Source organism: Jaculus jaculus, chromosome 6 (assembly GCF_020740685.1).
Source record: "Jaculus jaculus isolate mJacJac1 chromosome 6, mJacJac1.mat.Y.cur, whole genome shotgun sequence".
NCBI classification, from domain to species: Eukaryota; Metazoa; Chordata; class Mammalia; order Rodentia; family Dipodidae; genus Jaculus; species Jaculus jaculus.
The window spans coordinates 78,425,825-78,447,403 of NC_059107.1; the positions used below are offsets into that span (position 1 = coordinate 78,425,825).

At 41.5% G+C, this 21,579-nt stretch overlaps 1 protein-coding gene across 17 annotated transcripts in view; it reads right to left on the bottom strand.

The window, feature by feature from the left end:
- The window catches only part of Aak1 (AP2 associated kinase 1), a 225,578-nt gene that overhangs the window by 43,104 nt on the left and 160,895 nt on the right, over positions 1 to 21,579 (bottom strand). For 15 of the 17 annotated variants that reach the window (XM_045153151.1, XM_045153149.1, XM_045153148.1 and 12 more), the window contains 3 exons: positions 19,944 to 20,098; positions 17,513 to 17,823; positions 11,535 to 11,762 (listed from right to left, as the gene is read on the bottom strand). In XM_045153151.1, the coding sequence (XP_045009086.1) occupies positions 11,535 to 11,762; positions 17,513 to 17,823; positions 19,944 to 20,098 (694 nt within the window). The remainder of the gene's footprint in view (positions 1 to 11,534; positions 11,763 to 17,512; positions 17,824 to 19,943; positions 20,099 to 21,579) is intronic. The other 2 variants (XM_045153163.1, XM_045153158.1) reach the window with 1 other exon arrangement.

Sequence of the window (21,579 nt, forward strand, 5' to 3'; positions counted from 1 at the left end):
ATGATAGATACTCCACTAAACAGGTGAGCACTGGACCACTGAGCACCAAGCCAGCAAGAGCTGACCATCTCTAATCCAAAAAGCTCCAAAATCAGAAATTTTTTGAAAATTGATATGATGTAGCATGTAGAAAATTCCAGTTGTGAGATCATGTGACAGGTTGCAAAGGAAAAAATATTGTATACAATTACTGCAGGTTGTGTACATAAGTGCATGTGAAACAAATCCATATAATGTGTTGATTTGTGTCTGTTGCAGTCAGGTTCGCATTGCTGATAAAAATCACCCAACTAAGAGCAGCATGTGGGAAAAAGATGGCATGAGCAGAGGGTGAACATCAACCCCTAGCCAACATAAGGTGGACAACAGCAACAGGAGAGTGTCCAAACACTAACATGGGGAAAGTGGCTATAACACCCATAAGCCTGCTGCCAACAATATACTGCCTCCAGAAGGCGTTAATTCTCAAATCTCCATCAGTTGGGAACCTAGCATTCAGGACACCTAAGTTCATGGGGGGACACCTGAATCAAACCACCACAGGGTCTCATCCCCAAGATATCTCATCATATATATACAAATATGCCAAAATATTACATGCTTTTTGGTCCCAAGCATTTTGGACAAGGGACAGTCCATTTGGAATACCAGGCGGCATGTACCAGTTGTTCTCACAAGAACCCTGCCAGGCAGGTGGTTTTACAGACATTGAATATCAAAGAATGTGAGCAGGAAGAGATCTTAGAAGACAGCCTTCAACACTTAGGGAAGAAGAGACTACAGTCTACTGAGTGAGACTCAGGGCTCATCCAAGGTCATAAGAAGGTAAGAAGTAGAATCTGTGTCTCAGGGCTCTTTTGTCCCACAAAGTCTTCTCCTTCAGTGACAGGGTTAGAAAGGAGCAAGTAGGAGAGCAGACCATGGGAGAAAGTAAAGAGGTAGAGTTCTTTGTCTAAACACAAAATAAGTAGTTATAAAAGAGTATCATGAAATGTAAGGGCTGGAGGGATGCCTTAGTGGTTAAGGCATTTGCCTGCAAAGCCAAAGGACCCAGGTTTGATCCCCCAAGACCCACGTTGGCCAGCTGCACAAGGGGGTGCATGTGTCTGGAGTTTGTTTGCAATGGCTGGAGGCCCTGACACAACTGTTCTCTCATTCTCTCTCTCTCTTTCTCTGTCAAATAAATAAATAAATAAGAATAAAAATATTAAAAAAATGTAAGACTATGAAGAAGGAGATTACAACACAACTATGCTTTTTTTTGGGGGGGGGGGTTCAAGGTAGGGTCTCACTCTGGCCCAGGTTGACTTGGAATTCACTATTAGTCTCAGAGTGGCCTCTAACTCAATATAATCCTCCTACCTCTGCCTCCTGAGTGCTGGGATTAAAGATGTGTGCCACCACTCCTGGCTGCAACTATGCTTTGTAAAATTAATTTTTTAGTTAGTACACCTTGATAGCTTTCATTATAACATCTTCATACATGCATTTACATATGTGTATGTAAATCCCATACCAAATAGTTCCTCTTCCTGCTTTTATGTCACATATATTCCATTCCCTCTTATTTCCCCTAGCCATCGCTTTAGACTTCTTTCTCTGCTCTCATAGCCTCCTTTCCACTTTGGTATCTCATATGTGTGTGTGTTTGTATAATATACATAGATATTTATTGCCACATGAGAGGAAACATGCAATGAGTTTGGTTTGCTATACTTAACATAATCTCCAGTTCCATTTATTTTCCTGAAGGTGTCATAATCTCAGTCTTCTTTACAGCTGAATAAAATTCCATTATATAAATAAATGTACTGCATTTACTTTATCTATCCATCTGTTGAACCTTTAGGCTGGTTCCATACCTTGGCCACTGTGAATAGTGCAGCAATAAACAGGGATGTGCAAGTGTCTCTGTGGTATGTAGACTTAGATTCCTTAAGTATATAATAAGTAGGAGTGGTGTTGCTGGATCATAAGGTGGATCTACTTTTAGTTTGTTTTTTTTTTCCTTTTCTTTTTCTTCTTGATGTAGGGTCATGCTATAGTAGCCCAGGGTGACCTGGAATTCACTATGCAGTCTCAGAGTGGCCTTGAACTCCCAGCAATCTTCCTACCTCTGCTTCCCAAATGCTGGGAGAAAAGCTGTGTGCTACCATGTTCAGTTACTTTTAGTTTTTTTGAGGAACTTCCATAGTGGGTGTACCAGTTTAATTCCCACCAGCAGTATATAAAAGTTCTTCTTTTCCTACAACCTTGGCAGCATTTGTTGTTCCTTTCCTTAATGATAGCCATTCTGAATGGGGGGAGGGGAGATGAAATCTCAAGGCAGTTTTGATTTGCAATTCTCTGAAGGCTAAAGATGGGGAACACTTTTTCAAGTGTTTATTGGCCTTTTAGATTTTTTCCTTTGAGAACTATGTATTCAATTTTAGCCCATTTATTGATTGGCTGATTTTATTTTGTGCTTTAATTTTTAGAGTTCTTTCTAGATTTTCATATTAGTCTCCTATTGGATATATAGTTGGCAAAGATTTTCTTCCTTTCTGTAAGTTGTTTTTTCACTCTGCTGTTTTCTTGGTTAAACAGTTTTTTTCCTTAAAAAAGTATTTTATTAATTTATTTGCAAGGGGAGATAGAGAGAATGAATAAATATCAGTTAATGGATATGAATGGGTGCACCAGGGCCTCTTGACACTGCAAATATCTGCATGTGTCTCTTTGTACATCTGGCTTTATGTGGATACTGGGGAATTGAATCCAGGCTATTAGGCTTTGTAAGTAAATGCCTTTAACAGCTGAGCAATCTCTCCAGCCTGGTTATACAGCCTTTTAATTTCATGCAGTCCCATTTCAAAATTGTAGGGATTACTTTCTAAGCTATTAAGAGTTCTTTTCAGAAAGTCCCTGCCTATGATCATATCTTGAAATGTTTTGCTTAGTTTCCTCTAGTGGTGTCAGTCTTAGGTCTTACATTAAGGACTTTGAACCATTTTGAATTCATTTTGTACAGCATGAGAAAGAGGGATCCAATTTCTTCCTTTTAAAGTGGCTATCCAGTTTTCCCAGCACTATTTGTTGAAGAGGCTGTCTTTTTTTTTTTTTTTAAATATGTTTTTGACATCTTTGTTAAAGATTAAGTGGCTGTAGCTGTGTGGCTTTATTTCTAGTTTCTGTATTCTCTTCCACTGGTCTATGTATCTGCTTTTGTGCCAGGACTATTCTATTTTTGTCACTATGGCTTTTATGATGTCTCCAGCATTACTCTTTCTGCTTAGGATTGCTTTTGATATCACAGGTCTTTTGTACTTCCACATGAATTTCAGGATTGTTTTTTCTTAGTTCTATGCTATGCAGTATACCATTAGAATTCTGATTGAGATGATACTGAATCTGTAGAATACTTTCAGTAATTTTCATGTTAGTTCTGCTAATCAGTGAGCATGGGAGGTCTTAGTGTTGTCTCCACTGTCTTAAAGTTTACATTGCAGAACCCTTTCAGTTGCTCCTAACTAATGTTTATTCCTTGGCTTTTTTTTTTAGGCAACTGAGAATGGGATTTTTGTTTTCTCATTACTTTCTTGGCAAGTTCATGACTGGAATAGAGGACAGCTACTGATTTTTGCATGTTGATTTTATATTCTGCCAGTCTGTTCAAAGTGTCTATCAGGTGTAAGAGTTTTCTGGTGGAGTCTTCAGTCTTTTAGGTATGTCATCTACAAATAGGGGTGATTTTTCTTCCTTTCCTACTTGTGTCCTTTTATTTCTTTCTCTTGGGTTAATGCACTCTGCCTAAGACTTGAAGCACTATGCTAACTATGAGCAGTCACCTTGTCTCAGTCTTGATAATAGAGGGACTGCTTTCAGTTTTTCCCCATGTGGTATAGTGTTGGTTATAGGTCTGCCTTTAAAATGTTGAGATATGTTCCTTATATTCCTGGTTTTTTTCAGGGCTTTTATCATGAAGGGTTTCTGAACTTTATAAAGGGCCTTTTCTACATTCATGGAGATAATTATGTGATTTCAGTCCTTTGTCTCTTTGTATGTTGTACTGCACTTATTGATTGTGTCTACGATTTTAATGTGTTCTTCTAATAAAACTAATTTTATATTTGTGGCTCCTTAAATGTAAGGCTCATGTCAAGTACACATATTTTCTAATTTTAGAACTGTTTTAACACTGTCTCATGAGCATTTTTATATGCTGTACAGACTTTACAATTATTATTTTTTTAATTTTATTTTGCTTTTGGAGACAGGGTCTCATGCAGCCCAGGCTGGCCTTGAATTCCTCCTCCTAAATGCTAGGATTATAGGTATGTGCCATAACACTCAACTCATTAACCATGACCTTCAATGATTGTACCTTTGGAGTCCTGAACAGTTTATGTTGCATCCATTCTGGGGCAATTATAATAGTAAGACTGTGCTGGACACATATAGCCTATGCACTCTCCTTTGCTGATCACTGCTTCAGGGTGGCTAAAGGGTATTCTTATGCTCAGTTATGGTCATACAGGGTGGGTCAAAGCTGAGTATTACTTTAGCTCCTACTGAAACAGCTCTCATCTTCTATATCCTCTAAAACCACTGCCACAGAGCATGTCCAATGTTTGTTCATCCAGAGATCATAAAGCTTAAGATTTGGGGACTACTGGTTAAGTTTGTGGTGTTAAGAACCATGCCAGAGCAGCCTAAGGGACAAAAAGTCAAACCCCCCCAGCAAAATACATTTTTCTACTAAAAAGCAAGGTGTATAAGAAATTATCAGCTGCAGGGCTAGAGAGATGGCTTAGTGGTTAAGCGTTTGCCTGTGAAGCCTAAGGACCCTGGCTCTAGGCTCGATTCCCCAGGACCCACGTTAGACAGATGTACAAGGGGGCGCACGCATCTGGAGTTCTTTTGCAGTGGCTAGAGACCCTGGTGCGCCTATTCTCTCTCTGTCTGTTGCTCTCATATAAAGAAAAGTAACAAAAAAATAAAATACTTTTGTTGTTTATTTTTATTTATTTATTTGAGAGTGACAGACAGAGAGAGAAAGAGGGAGAGAGAGAGAAAGAGAGGAGAGTGGGCACCCCAGGGCAGCCATTGTAAACAAACTCCAGACATGTGTGCCCCTTGTGCATCTGGCTAATGTGGGTCCTGGGGAATCGAGCCTTGATCCGGAGTCCTTAGGCTTCACAGGCAAGCACTTAACTGCTAAGCTATCTCTCCAGCGCGCGCGCGCGCGCGCACACACACACACACACACACAAAATTAAAAAGAAATTATCACCTGCAGCAAAGTGGGAGAGATTCAGAGTGCCTAGAGCCCACAAAAGCAAGCAAAAGTGGCTCCAACACCGGCAGCTCCAGGTCCATGTGGCCACAGCCATAATACTCAGCCTGAGCCACAGGAAGAGCTAGGTGAGGGGATTTTCCACTGAAATGGGTCTCCTCACAAATTCAAGAAATGTGAAGGGAGAAAATCAGGAACCAACGGAGGGACTTGTGAGGAAGAGGATCCTGAGGACCAGTGGGAGAACTTCAGCTACCATCCACAGCATCCCCTCCAACACCACCTGAGCAAGTGCTGCCAGCAAGCACCAGAGACCTGGGGAAGGGAGCTCACCTACACAGCATGCAGCACAGGCAATCAGAGCAGCGACCCAGTCAGCCTACCTGAGCCTACAGCGCAGCAAAGAGAGACCCAAGCAGGCATGCAGCATAAATGAGACCAAAGCCATTCCAAAAGGTAACTGGGATTATACCAAATCAGTACCCACCAAACAAATACAAATGGCATATAAGCATCTAAAAAACTGTTCTACGTCACTAGTTATCAGGGAAATGCAGGTTAAAACTACATTGAGATTCCATCTCACTCCTGTCAAGATTGGCTACCATCATGAAAACAAATGACCATAAATGCTGGTGAGGATGTAGAAAAAGAGGAAACCTTCTACACTGTTGGTGGGAATGCAATCTGGTCCAGCCATTGTGGAAATCAGTGTGAAAGTTCCGGAGACAGCTAAAAATAGATCTACCATATGACCCAGCTATACCAACTCCTAGACATATATCCTAAGGACTCATCTCACTATGTTTATTGTTGCTGTATTCACAATAGCTAGGAAATGGGGCCAGCCTAAATGTCCCTCAACTGATGAGTGGAGAATGAAGATGTGGCACAGTTATACAATGGAGTTCTACTCAGTGGTAAAGAAACATGAAGTTATGAAATTTGCAGAAAAATGGATATATCTGGAAAATATTACACTTAGTGAGGTGCTACAAATGATTATACATGAGTAGGAATAAAACTCAGTAGTAGAGGCCAGTAAGCTAGAAAGGACATATAAAGGGAATAGGTGTGTGTGGGGGGAGTTAACAGGATGGTACTGTATATATGGAAAGAGAAGAACTGATTAATGGGGTTGAAAAGGCCTAAGTGAGGACAGGGGAAGAGATTGAGTAAGCGAAAGGAGGAGGAAGGGTTAATCAAAATCTAAGAGGATATAAGTAAGTCATAAGGAAACCTAGTTTTTTGGACAATGGAACACTCAGGAGCCATTGATTTTTACTACAAAATTTTCAGTGACAGGAATGGGATACTTTCCAGTGAGTTGTTGGCCCCCAAAAACATTACAGGCCATTCCCAGGCCCTTGGTTTCCCGCCAGGAATAGATGGTAATACCCTGTTGCTGAAGACTTCACATACTTGGGCTGCAAGGTCAATAAGAAATCTTGCTAGAGCTGAGCTGAAAACCTCCTTCCTGTAGACCAGCTGACAGAAAGCTGGAAAAAGGCACATTGCATGCCATTCAATGGGAGGGAAAAAATCACCACTGAAGATACTCAACAGTGGACACTGCAAGCTTTGTATTTGGCCAGCTAAGCCAAATGAGCCAACGGGTGCAACAGGGGCACATATGTTATGGGAGAAACCAACTGCCTTCTAATTTGATTGGAGGCCCACTCCATAGGAGGGAATACATCCCTGATACTGAAAACCTACAACAGGGGTAGTCATGAGCCCTAGGGGTATAACCTCTGCTAGTGTCTGGCTAAATGTATATACTATGCTCACCAAACTGCCCAGTTAGCATTTCTCTTAAAGTTCATACCCATAAATTAATGCTACCTTCACTTTTGGTTAGAGAAGTTTCTCTTTTTAGATGGCAGTAACCTTTGGGATGACTCAGAAGGCATCATGCTGCTGAGAAGAAGTGACAGAGGAGTGCTGAGCATTGCAATATCTCTATCACACCTTCCAAGGCTCAAAGTCTATTGGGGAAGAGGTAGCAGAAAGAATGTAAGAGCCAGAGGAAGGGTAGGACTCCTTACAAAGTGCTCCTCCAGACACAAAATGGCCTCTATATCCATGACCTCACAGTGCCTGACATACCTGCACAAGACCATCATAATATTATGGAGAAAAAGATTATGACATTAAAAGAAAAAGAGATTGATTGAGAAGGTGAGGGAATATAATGGAGAGTGGCGTTTCAAAGGGGAAAGTGAGGTGAGGGAAGGAATTACCATGCGATACTATTTACAATTATGGAAGTTGTCAATAAAAAAAAAGTTTGCCAGGTGTGGTGGCACACGCCTTTAATCCCAGCACTTGGGAGGCAGAGGTAGGAGGATTGCAATGAGTTTGATGCCACCCTGAGACTACATAGTGAATTCCAGGTCAGCCTGGGCCAGAGTGAGACCCTACCTCGAAAAACAATAACAAACAAACAAACAAAAAACCTTAAGACTTGGTTCAAGACAGTAGATACTTTAAGTAATAGCATGTGGTATTATTTTCCCTAAAGGAAGATCAGGTCTTTTTGATTTTTTCCTTAGCCCTGCTATGATATATATATTTTTTCCCCTTTGGTTTTTCAAGGTAGGGTTTCACTCTAGCTCAGGCTGGTCTGGAATTCACTACAGAGTCTCAGGGTGCCCTCGAACTCACGGCAATCCTCCTGCCTCTACCTCCTGAGTGCTGGGATTAAAGGCACCACGCCCGGCTGCTGCTATGATACTTTTGTCTTGGGTAGTAACTTTGTAGTTTGGGCTTCAGTTTCCAATTCCAGAAAATGAGGAGTCTGAAAACATGAGTTTATGGGAGACCCCTCATTCAATCCACCACATTTTACCCCAGGCCCCCATAAACTCATGGCCATCCATGATATAAGTGCAGTGAATTCAGTCCATCTTTAAAAGTCTCCACAGTTTTTTTTATATCAACACTGTTCTAACACCCTCATTATACAAGTTCTCTTAATTACGAGGTGTAAAACCAAAAACGCACAATGCTACTGAATAAGTATTCAAACTAAAAAAGATGGCACTACAAGAAAAGATTGAAGCAATGCAAGATTTAAAACGAAGAGGGTAAATACCAAATCCTTTAACTCCAACTCTGACATCTCTAACCAGTGATGAAGTCTTTGGAGTTCCAATTTTGTCCCTTCTAGCTGGGCTCCTTACACAATCTATTATGTGCCAGCAGCAGTCCCATAGTCCTAGCTGGGGTCTCCAATGCAACCCACAATTCAGCCTCATGGCTCCATCTGGCTTCCTATAGGCATTCCAATAACCCTGACCCTCACATTGACCAGGAGCCATTTCAAAATGCACAAATAAACCGAGTGCAAATCCAATGACCTTCTCTTCTTTCCTTTCTTACATTTGTTATAGTCTCATAGTACCAAATAGGTAACCAAATATGTTAATCCAGAGGGGAATCAAGATGACTTTGAAGAGCAAAGCACTCCTTCAGCATTAAGGCATTCTATTTTCAAAAGAGTTAGCATTCTTTCTGCTGTCCCAGTGCAGAACAGTTGGCCCAATGTCAATGGTTGTAATCTGTCAAACAATTGCAGCTGAATGGGGGCTATCTCCAGCCTAAAACTTCCATTTCTTTCTTTTTCTTTTCTAATATATTTCATTATTTAATTATTTATTTGAGACAGAAAGCAAGAGAAAGAGACAGAGACAATGGATATGCCAGGGTCTCCAGCCACTAAAACCAAACTCCAGAAACATGTGTCATCTTGTGCATCTGCCTTTATGTGGGTCCTATGGAACTGAACCTGTGTCCTTTGGCTTTGCTGGCACTAAGCTATCTCTCCAGCCTGAAACTTTCATTACTTTCTGTGCCGTACCCTTCTGCTCACAAAGTCCATTTCTATGCAATACAACCCTGTACAAGTTCCCAGGACACAGGAAGAATGCAGTAAGCTTTCCAAACAAACTGCTTCTAGCCCAGTTTGGACGAAGCTCTTTCTTCCCCTAATAAGCCAAGTTTTCAAACTCTGGCCAGAATGGTCTGCCAAACTCTGCTTACAGCAATGCAAAGTATCTCATGGGCCCAGGTTTCAAATCCTTTCATAAATCAGTTCTAAAGGGCCAAAAGCTACAGTCAGGTTTCTAGCAGCAATGACCTCTTTCCTCTGGCACCAATCTTCTATTGTAGGTACATCCTCACTGCTGGGTAAGACACTTGATCAAAAGCAGGTTATGGGAGGGAAAGATTTCCTTTAGCTTACTGTTTCAAGGGGGAAGCTCCATGACAACAGGGGAAAGATGGCATGAGCAGAGGCTGTACATCACCACTGATGCAGCAGGTAGACAACAACAGCAGGAGAGTGAGCTCAACTCTGGCAAGGGGGGATAGCTATAACACCCCTAAGCCTACCTCCAACAACACATTTCCTTTTGCAAGGTTCCACCTCCTAAATTTCTGTCAGCTGAAGCTTAAGCATTCAAAACATATGTGTTTATGGGGGACACCTAAATCAAACTACAACAAAAGGACTAGAAGTTTTATAATTTAGTATGGGCAGCAAAACTGCTAGAGGGCTGAAGAGATGGCTTAGCTGTTAAAGCACTTGCCTATAAAGCCCTTTAAAGGACCCAGGTTCGATTCCCCAGGACCCATGTAAAGTCAGATGCACAAGGTGGCATATACATCTGAAGTTCATTTGCAATGGCTGGAGGCTCTGGCACACCCATTCTTTTTCTCTGTCTACCTCTCCCTCTCTCTCTCAAATGAATAAATAAAAATAATAAACAACAAAACCATAAAATCTCAAAAACAAAACAAAACAAAATGCTGCAAGAAATGAATCTTCAGGAAGATGGTTTCTTATTTTTCTTACTGTTGTAGTAGTTGGACTTTCCAGGGGAATGAGAATACCTGCAGAGTTATTGGCTAGATATGCAAAATGCCTTTGTATTTCACTAGGAAACTTTCTATTTCTTTCATTAAGAAAACTCTGAGTATAGAGGTCATTTATTAAAGAATAAGGCAAGAGGGTCTGAGTTTGCTGAAAATGTAGAGGTCAACCAGGAGAGGGGTCAGGTGCCATATTCATGCAAATATAAAAGTGAACACACCTATGATGGTTAATTGTGGATGTCAACTTGATGAGATTTAGAACAACCATAGAAATAAGTTTTCAGGCATATTTGTGAGTTTCTGGATTAGGGTAATTGGGTGGGAAGACCCACTCTAAATGTGGACATCATTCTATTGGCTGGATTGAATAACAAGGAGAAAGAAAACTGAACAACAGTATTCATCTCTCTCTGCTTCCTGGCTGCAGATGCATTGTGACCAGTTGATTCATAATCTTGCTACCATGCCTTTCCCCACCATGGCAGACAGTGCCCCTTTGAATTAGAAGCCAAAATAAACCCTTCCTCAAGTTACTTTGGACAAAAAATTTTGTCACAGCAATAAGACAAGGAACTAATAGAAACCCCAATCTCTGAATTAACAGGATGGCTGCAGAGACTGAATCTCCAATGCTCTAAGTGAGCCAGGGGTTATGCCATGGCAAATGGTCTCAGGCACGCAGGCCTTTGAATGTGTTGCTTGGCAGACCCAAGCAATGTGGTTAGTAAGGTCATTCAAAACAAAGACTCAACAAAATAGTGTCAGGACTCAAGGTAAAGGTGGGGCTATATAAATGTGCAGATATAGATTAGGACAGGCACAACCAGTTAAACATACTGAAATAAGGAACAGAGACTAGCTCTGGTCCCAAGTTTGGCAGTGACTGTTCTACCAGCCTCAGTTCAGAGTGATAAATAAGAAGGTTCTTCTTCGTCATTTCTCTCCTCCTTCCTTCCACTTGTTTTTTTTTTTTTTTTTCTTCTTCCTGGAGGTAGGGTCTCACTCTAGCCCAGGCTGACCTGGAATTCACTATGTAGTGAATTGTACGTATCCGGGTGGCCTTGAATTCATGGCAATTCTTCTACCTCTGCCTCCCCAGTGCTTTAAAGGTGTGCACCACCACGTTGGGCTAGAAGGTTTTTTTTCATCAGTACTCTATTTAAAAAAAATTTCTTTTTAAACTTTTATATTCTATAGACTACTACCTCATACCATTCTTGGCTATATCAATAATAGAGTATTTTAACCACTAGGGTGGAGAAGCAGCTTCACCCTAATTCAGAGGTCCCCACTCAGCTGCTGACATCTTTTTGCTGCTCTTTCTCCAGCCTCCTTGCACATTCCTCTTCAGCCTTTGTACTGAGCCCTGGCTGGTTCTTACTGTGGGCTCCTGGGTAGAGACCAGCTGTGGAGATGTGGTTGGCTGTGCCTGAGGCTGCGGTGCTACCACGGCTGTCTTCTGTTGCACAGCTGTGGCCAGCTGTTGTTGCTGCTGCTGCTGTTGCTGCTGATAGAAGTTCTGCATCAGTGGCTGCTGAGAGCTTCCTTGGGACACCACAGGGAACTGAGTGATTGCTGGTTGCTGGGTTGCTGGATGTACTGCTTGAAACTACAGGGGACAGTGGCATGAAATGAAGATGTTAATACAAATCTGTCACAAACTATATTCATAAAAGAATGGTTTAACAACCATGAAGACCAATGCTGAAGCCAAAGGGACAGGCAGGCAGAAGTCTTTCAGTTGGCCTGGAAGTTCAGGATGGGTCCTCAGGACATTCAAATCAATCCAGCAGGACTTTCACTACCAGGTCTCTCTACTGAACTGGGTTGGCTTCTTCAATAGGCTTTCCAGGCCCCACCCCAGGGAAGCTACAAGACTGAACACAAGTGACCCTACCACCTGGATTGAACAGAAGGGATCTAGTGACAGAAGGAATCCTGCTTGTACAGGATTTTTAATACATCAAGATTAAAATGCTTCTCTGCATGAATAGGATGCTGCAGCAATGATGCTGACAGGGGTAACCAAACAGTTAACCCAGCAACTAGCACCCATTTCAAATTACTTCCCAAGAACTCTACTTTATGTATTTCCACTGTCTTCAAACATTTTGCCAATCTATGACCTTCCCTCTCCTGCACCCTTGTGTTTTACCCAGGAGTCTCCCTACTTGTCAAAGCTGGTTGCACACTTTTAAGGCTTGAGCTTCTCAAGCGGTTGAATCTATAGGTGCATCTTGTACCTACCTTTCTTTCTTTAAATATTTTATTTATTTATTTGCAAGGAGAGAAAAGAGAGAGAGAGAGAAGAGAGAGGGAGGGAGGGAGGGAGAAGAGAGACACAGAGAGAGAATGACCACACCAGAGCCTCTAGCTACTGCAAACAAACTCTAGATGCATGCACCACTTTATGCCTCTGACTTTATATGGGTATCAGGCAATCAAACCAGAGTTGTTAGGCTTTACAGGCAAGATCCTTAACAGCTCAGCCATCTCTCCAGCTCCCTGCACCTATCTTCCTGACATTCCTTGCATGGTTCTCAAATTCTTCCCATTGAGGACTAAGTGCTAGGTATACAAACAAAGCTCAAAATAAGGGCCTGATAAACAAAAGATCATGTCTTTTGAAATATCAAAAACTGTTACTGAGTGTTGAAGTCAGCTTCACATTGCTGGACAAACACATGGTAAGAAATAGCTTATGGAAGGCAAGGGTTGATTCCAGGCGTAGAGAATCTAGGGGAATACCACTGATGGCAGAAGAAGCTGGCTCACTTCCATACATCACAGCAGAGAGACACCACCAAACAACCAGCAAGCATGAACAGCCAGAGCTCCAAACTGCTCTCCACACATCTTAGGGCTTGACTCTAAGTGACATGCTTCTCCAGTAGGACTTTACCCTTTAGACTCAAGATTTGAGCTACACATTTAAAACACTATTTTGACTTAATGGGAGGGTAATGTTTGTCTACTGGGACAAAGTTAAAAGAAGTTAAAAGTTAAAAGAAGTTGTCAAAATATAGTTGCCTATTTATAACAGCAAGATGCTATAGAAACCCTGATGCCTACTAACAGAAGACTGAATTAACTATGATCTGACTCTAAGTTAAAATCAGGAATGAGGGCTGGAGAGAAGGCTTAGTGGTTAAGGCACTTGCCTGCAAAGCCTAACAGCCTGGGTTCAGTTCCCCAGTGCCCATGTAAAGTCAGATGCACATAGTGGCAGATGCATCTAGAGTGCATTGATAGTGGCTGGAGGCCTTGTCACGCACATTCACTCTCTCCTTGCAAATAGGTAAGTAAAAATAAAAACAAAATGAACAAAAATTTAAAAAGCATAGGTAAATGAAGTAAATAAGGCTGTCTGTCAATGTGGCAGCTAAACTCCACAGGAAATTATGTGCTAAATATTCTAAGGATCATCAGTATAAGACTTCTACCTCAGACCTTCAGAGGCTGAGGCAGAAGATCACTGTGAGTTTAAGGTCAACTTGAACTATAGTGTGAAGTTGTCTCACAAATAACAAAAATGGTTTTCAGATGATAAAACCATAATCAGATCCAAGAAATTAAACAAAACCCTGAAATTACAAATATGAATTAAGAATACAAATTTGAATTCACAGTATGTTTTCTAACAAAATAAAACCTTTTAAAAACTTTTTATTGACAAGTTCCATACATGTACATAATATATTTTGATCATAATTCCCTCCCATTACCATGTTTTCCCTCCTTCCTCAACTGCTCTGTCTTCCTTCCAATGAATTCTTCTTCCTCTCCAATTAGTCTCTCTTCTACTTTGATGTCTTTTTTGCCCTCCATCATTCATGACAATATATGCATGGGCCAAGTACTATCCAGGTCTTATGCAGGTAAAGATGTTGCTATGAGGTAATAAATACAATGGCTACTGCATGTCCAGAAGATAATGTAAAACTCATTTCTAACTGTCTACTATAAAGGCATGGAAACAACCACAAATCCAACTCATTAATAAGAACTACCTAACACCAAAATGTGGTTTAAAAATATTTCTATTAAAAACAAGCAATTCTTTAGAGATTAGATGATTTCAGATTGTGCACAGAATGACCCTGGAACAGCTCGTCACTCTTGATGGCAAAGAAATCATTAAAGTCTACTGAAGTCATATCCAAAGGACCCAGAAGCCAGCTTGAAGGAGCTTATACTGGTTAAACTTAGGGCAATTTGAGCAACAAAATAAATGTTTAAAGACTGTGATGTGGGGCAGGAGAGATGGCTTAATGGTTAAGGTGCTTGCCTGTGAAACCTAAGGACCCAGGTTCTATTCTCCAGGTTCCATGAAAGCTAGATGCAGAAGGTGGGCATGTGTTTGGAGTTCATTTGCACACCCATTATCTCTCTGTCTCAAGTAAAAAAAAAAAATTAAATAACTATGATGTGGGCAGGGTGTGGTGGTATGTGCCTTTAATCCCAGCACTTTGGAGGCAGAGGTAAGAGGATCCCTATGAGTTCAAGGCCAGCCTGAGATAGAGGGAGACCCTACTTCAAAAAAACAAAACAAAACAAAACAAACAAACAAAAATAACTAGTAAACAAATAAAAACATTTTCTTGCTATTTTATGTACAAGCAGTACTTCAGGGAAACTAATGACTGACGAAAACAGCTCTTCATGGGAATCCTAGCTCCTAAGCAACTAGAAGAGGAATCATTCTCCCCAGAGAGTAATGGGCTTTACGGAATGGTCACTGATGGCTGCTAAGCCAGTAAGGACAGAAAAGCAGACGAGATAGGTAATGTCTAAACATCCTGATAGTCTGGATGTTCACCAAAAAGAAGACAACCAGACATCACAGGCCCCCAGGTGGTAGGCAAAAGGAAGAATAAAGAACTGTCAGGCTGAGCTGCATACTGAACAAGCCTAGGAAATGTCCACTCCACACAGAGGCCAGAGAAGCACACCAAACACAACCACAGGACAATGAAGCCAAATCCAGAATGTGGAAACTGCTAAGGAATGAACAAGCCAGTTTCTTCAAAACTGTAAATGGCAGGGCTGGGAAGATAACTCAGGCAGTAAAGTGCCTACCTTGGAAGCATGAAAACCAGAGTTTGATTCCCAAAACCCACATTAAAAAAAATACAGGCATGGTGGCATGAATTTGTAATCCCAGTACCAGGCAAGCAGAAGAAGGCAAATCTCTGGGACTCTCTAGTTAGCTAGTCTTAGCCTAGTTGGTAAAGTGAGGTTGAGGCCAATAACAGACCTTGTCAAAGGAGGGAGGAACAGAGGGAGAAGAGAGAAGGAGGAGAGGAGGGAGAAAGAGAGGAAGGAAGGAAGTGAGGAAGGAGTACCTGAGGAATGACACTGAAGTTGTCCTCTGGCTTCCATATGCACCCCCACACAGTGCACTCCTCTCCACAAATATAAAAACACATAAATAAGTGGCAAAGGGAATGCTTTTGATTGTCAAGAACTAGACTGTAAGACTTACTGCTGAAGATAAAACATGCTTCATATTGAGGATATTGAGAAGTCAAGCTGAAAGCCTCCTCTTTGCTGGCTACCTGACATAGTGCTTGAAAGTGCTATGAAGTTTGCTGCAGGGAAAGGACATCAGCGGTCTTACCTAGCTGTAGACCCTGTAACCACATAAGAGGTGCCACTAGTGCAATAGTGGCATGACTGTTAGGGGAATGACCACCAGCTCTCTGACTGGATTTGTGGCCTGCTCCATGGGTGAGGGGAATTCTTGCACGGTATTAAAAACCTAGTCAAAAACCTTTAGCTAGACAGGTCACAGACCTTAAGAGGGTCCCATTACTGTTGTCTGGCTACATGGATGCACTGTACTCATCAAATTGCCATATAAATATTTGTTTATGTCCATAACTTAGTGCCATTCTTACGGTGGGGCAGAGAAGCTTCTTTTTGCAGTTGGAAGTGTCTATTGGGGAAACGAGAATTCATCAAAGTGCTGAGAATTAAGTGTTGAGTGATTGGCACTAAAAAATACCTTTTTTTTTTTTTTTTTTTTTTTTTTTTTTGGTTTTTCAAGGTGGGGACTCACTCTAGCTCAGGCTGACCTGGAATTCACTATGCAGTCTCATCGTGGCCTCGAGCTCACAGCGATCCTCCTACCTCTGCCTCCCAAGTGCTGGGATTAAAGGCATGTGCCACCATGCCTGGCTTCTAAAAGAGACATTTCTATCCCATCCTCCAAGGTTCAGGGACAATTGCAGAAGAGGGGTGGAGAATGGGAAGGAATGCTTTGGAATGCTGTTCTTTGGACATGAAATCACCAATGCATTCGTGACATCATTGTAGCTGTCATTACCAGCACAAGACTTGTACAATATTAAGTCTGTAAACAGTAGAAGAGGGGGAAAAAGACATCAATGTAGAAGTGAGACTAATTGGTAAAAAGAAGGAGTTCAGTGGGAAGAGACAGGGGAGGGGGAACAAGAAGGTAATGGGTGGGATTATGATCAAAATACATTATATACATGAATGAAAATTGTTAATAAATAAGAAAAAATATGAAATAAAAAGGGAAGAAAAGGAAGGAGAGGAAACCCACTGATAAAAGGGAATGTCAAAATGCATCAATCATTATGAAAATGATTGTATTCATGGTAAAAAATGTAAAATAGGGCTGGAGAGATGGCTTAGCAGTTAAACACTTGCCTGTGAAGCCTAAGGACCCTCCGTTTGAGGCTTGATTCCCCAGGACCCACATTAGCCAGATATACAAGGGGATGCATGGGTCTGGAGTTCATCTGCAGTGGCTAAAGGCCCTGGTGTGCCCATTTTCTCTCTCTCTCTCTCTCTCTGCCTCTTTGTCTCTCTGGTATGTTGCTCTCAAGTAAATAAATACAAATAACAAAAAATTTTAAAAAAGTAAAATAATAAATATGCAAAAAGATGAAAAATAATACATTCCAACTAAATACAATATGCACATCTTATTTAGATTTCAATTTGACCAAGCAAACTTGCTCTAAGAGACATCAGACCTACTTCAATACTCTGGATACTGGATGACAGTAGTAAGAAATTATTGTTATTTTTTCCTGTATACCCTTACAAAAATACCCTTACAAAATAGCTTCTTTGCTGATGTTCCTTGAATGGAGTGGGGGGGGGGTGGACTCTTCATGGGCTGAGGACAACAATGAAAGGGGTTTGAGTCATCAGTCTACTTCTCAATGTGTTAGCTTGTACACAACTGTTGAGATATGAGGATGTAATGATATGAGTAGCCCTCCCCCATCCCAGTGCTTCCCAGAGAAGGTACCTTACCTAGTGGGCCTTTTGATACTTGTGATTCTATCATATAAAGCAAGGGTCACATTTGGACTACCTTACCTGCTGGGTCTGGGTCTGGGTCTGCTGCTGCTGCTGGTAAAATGCGCCTGCTGGCTGCTGTGGTGCTGGCTGTTGCTGTGATGGTGGTGGTGGCTGCTGCTGCTGCTGCTGCTTGAGGAAGAGCTGCTGCTGGTGCTGGGGTGTGGCCTGGGCCTGAGTAGGCAGACCCTGAGCCTGGGTAGAAGGCGTCTGCTGTGGGGTGGATGGAACTTGTGGCTGCTTGGGCTGAGATTGTGACAGAGGCTGGCTGGGTGGGGGTTGAGCTTTAGGTTGGGTAACATTAGTCAGAAGGCCAGGCTGATTGCTGGATCCTACAAAGAAAATAAAGTCCATGTAGGGGATGAAAACTCTTTCAGATAAAAATGGCTTTCTTAGCTGGACGCTGGTGGCGCACGCCTTTAATCCCAGCACTTGGGAGGCAGAGGTGGGAGGATCAATGTGAGTTCAAGGCCACCCAGAGACTATACATAAAATTCCAGGTCAGCATGGGTTAGAGTGAGACCCTACTCAAAAACCAAAAATAAATAAATAAATAAATAAAATGAAAAATAAAGGCTTTTTGTTTTACCAACACAGTAAGGGTTGAGAAGCAGGCACTCTGACAAGATCTAGGTGCTTCTCACTATCTGTCCTTGTTCTATGCTCTCACTGCTAAATCTTCAGACTCCTTGCTAAACCATGTACTTAAGATTTTTCAAAAGTGGGCTGAATTATAAGATTCGATTCTTGCACTCTTCAGAAAAGCTTCTTTACCCATTATCTTATTTAGCCAGGTAGTCCAATGGCCAGCCTTGAGTCATCCTTACTAGCTACACAGTCAGCTGACTGTTGGTGTTAATGTCCATAAACACAGACTTTGCACTAGTTAGCATACTGTACAACATAAGTACTCTTTCATATTCTAAGAGTGGCTTAGACAGCTTCCATTTGTATGTCTTGCTATGAGTAGATGGTTACCAGATTCAGCAAATGCTGGTTCCTACTAGGGGAAGTGATGGTTGTATTCAGTGGCTTAACATTTTTGGATAAACCTTATTTATTTATTTATTTTTAATTATTTTTATTTTTATTTGAGGGGGGGAGAGCGGGCACGCCAGGGCTTCCAGCCACTGCAAACTAACTCCAGATGCATGCAACCCCTTGTGTATCTGGCTAACGTGGGTTCTGGGGAATTGAGCCTCAAACCAGGGTCCTTAGGCTTCACAGGCAAGCGCTTAACTGCTAAGCCATCTCTCTCCAGCCCTAAATCCTTTTTATGAAACAAAGCTCACTCATCTCATTAGAAATAGAATATTAGCTGGGCATGGTGGTTCACACCTTTAATCCAAGTACTCAGGAGGCAGAGGTAGGAGGATCACTATGAGTGATACCCTACTTCAAAAATAAAACAAAGCAAAACAACAACTACAAAAAAATAAGATATAGAATACTACAACATGGAGGGATAATAGATATTTAAGAAATAAAGCATTAGGGCTGGAGGGCTGGCTTAGCAGTTAAGGTGCCTGCAAAGCCAAAGGACCCAGGTTCTATTCCCCAAGACCCACGTCAGCCAGATGCACAAAGGGGCACATGTGTCTGGAGTTTGTTTGCAGTGGCTGGAAGCCCTGGCATACCCATTCTCTCTCTCCCTTTTTCTCTGCCAAATAAATAAAAATAAAATATTAAAAAAGAAATAAAGCATTAATGAAACAATATTCTTCTGTGACAGCCAAAAAAGCAGCCCTCCTTATTTCTTTAAAGGCAAGGAAAAACATATAAAACCAAGAGACAAAGCCAGGCATGGTGACACAAGCCTTTAATCCCAGCATTCAGAGAGACAGAGGTAGGAGGAGCCCATGAGTTCAAGGCCAGTCTGAGATTACATAATGAATTCCAGGTCAGCCTGGGCTAGAGCCAGACCCTACCCTGAGAAACAAACATACAAACAAACAAAAAAGAGACAGTATGGGATAATGAGGTAACAACATAATCAGGGCCAAGGTGAGCAAAAAGTAGAAACGATAGATAGGCTTCAGTGGCTTGGGCAATCTGCCTGCATATAGTGGGAGGTCTCCCTTTTGCAGGCCTTATTATACTATTTCAATGGCAGTTTACCTCATTATGTTTTTAAATATATTTTGACTTATTTATTTGCAAGCAAACAGAGATAAAGAGATAGACACAGACAGAGAATGGGTGCACTACAGCCTCCAACAGCAAACTAACTGCAGGGGCAGACATAATTTTACTTGGCTTTATATGGATACTGAGGAATTGAACCTGAGTCATTAGGCTTTGCACATAAGTATCTTAACCACTGAGCAATCTCTCCAGCCCTTCCTCATTATTCTTTATGTGCTTCTACATGCCATTTCGAAGGGGAAACAGGTCTTCTAGCACTTCCAGAACAAAGAAGTGGACTGAGCTGCAAAGCTATCTAGTTACTGACCTGCAGCCTGAGGTAGGGGCTGAACTGTGGCCCTCTTCCGAGGTGTCAAGGCTGGCTGGATGGGAAGGATTCCTGGATTTGGCTGAGTCTGCCCTGCTTTAGGCCTCTGGCGAGGTGCAATTGAAGTCTCTGTGGTGGGAATGGGATCTGTCAGTCTAGAAAACAAAAATAAAATTCCTGTTAATGTATGGGAAAATGAAGGAAATGGGCAGAGCACATGATGCTTTCTCTTTAACACTCCTTCAAACTACCCATATCTGTTTAATCAACACTTCCCAGATATCACCCACAAAGACAAACAAATCACAGTAACATCAGATTTCTCATCAGCAACCTTAAAAGCCAGGAAAGAATCATATATTTTATGCACTGAAAGTAAATAACTGCCAAACAAGATTGATTGAGAACTAAGGACATTTTAAGAAAAGCATAAACTGGTCTGGTCTAAAATTAACACTTTCTGTAAAGCAAGGGCCTGAGAGACCACTTCATATTTAATCCCCAGGAACCAAATAAATAGCTGGGCATGACCCTACACATGTGTGATTCCAGTCATGGAGAGAACAGAGACCCAAGAATTTCCATAACACAAGAGAAATCAGTAAGCTCCAGAACCATTCAGAGGCTCCAGCTCAAATAAGAACAGACAGAAGGGCTAGAGAGATGGCTCAGCAGTTAAGGTGTTTGCCTGCAAAACCTGAGGACCCAGGTTTGATTTCTTCAAAGCCTAAGCACCCACATTTGATTCTCCAGTACTTATATAAAGCCAGATGCCCAAGGTGAGGCATGCATCTGGAATTTGTTTGCAGTGGCTAGAGGCCCTAGCATACCCATTCTCTGTCTCTCTCTGCTTGCAAATAAATAAATAAAAGTATCTTTTAAAAAAAGAATAGGTCAGCCTGAGGTAGAGTGAACCCTACCTTGAAAAACAAACAAACAAAGAGGCAGAAAAGTGATGGACTGGGATAACTGAGGTTTTGTCTGTCTACCTCTGGCAAGTGCAAGGGGCACCACATGAGCACACACACATGCATATACCACACCTGCCACACATCCACACATTAGAGACACATACAAAAGGGGGGGGGGGAGGAAAAAAAGACAGAAAATCAGAAACTAAGGAAGTGTGTGATCATCAAGCAGCATTGCAGAAGGTAGTTAAAAGAATGTTATACATAGAGAGAGGAATAAAGACAATATTAATCACACCACACATGAAAGAATATATATATTTTTAAAATGATTTATTACACACAGAGAGATAGAATGGGCATGCCAGGGTCTCTAACCACTGCAAATGAACTCTAGATGCATGCGCCACCATGTGCATCTGGCTTACGTGGGTACTAGGGAATTGAACCTGGGTCCTTAGGCTTTGCAGGCAAGTGCCTTAACTGCTAAGCCATCTCTCCAGCCCCGAAAGGATACATTTTGAGAAGAATAAATGAACAAAGGAGAGCTGGAAAGGAATCCATCATGTCCAATACGGTAAACCAGCAAACCCCTAGAGAAAGAAAAGAACAAACAATAATCCAACCAGAAAAACAACCAACACAATTTTAGGAATTAGTAAACATTTCTCAATAATGACCTTAAACCTGAATATTCTCAACTTGCCAATAAAGATATACTGACT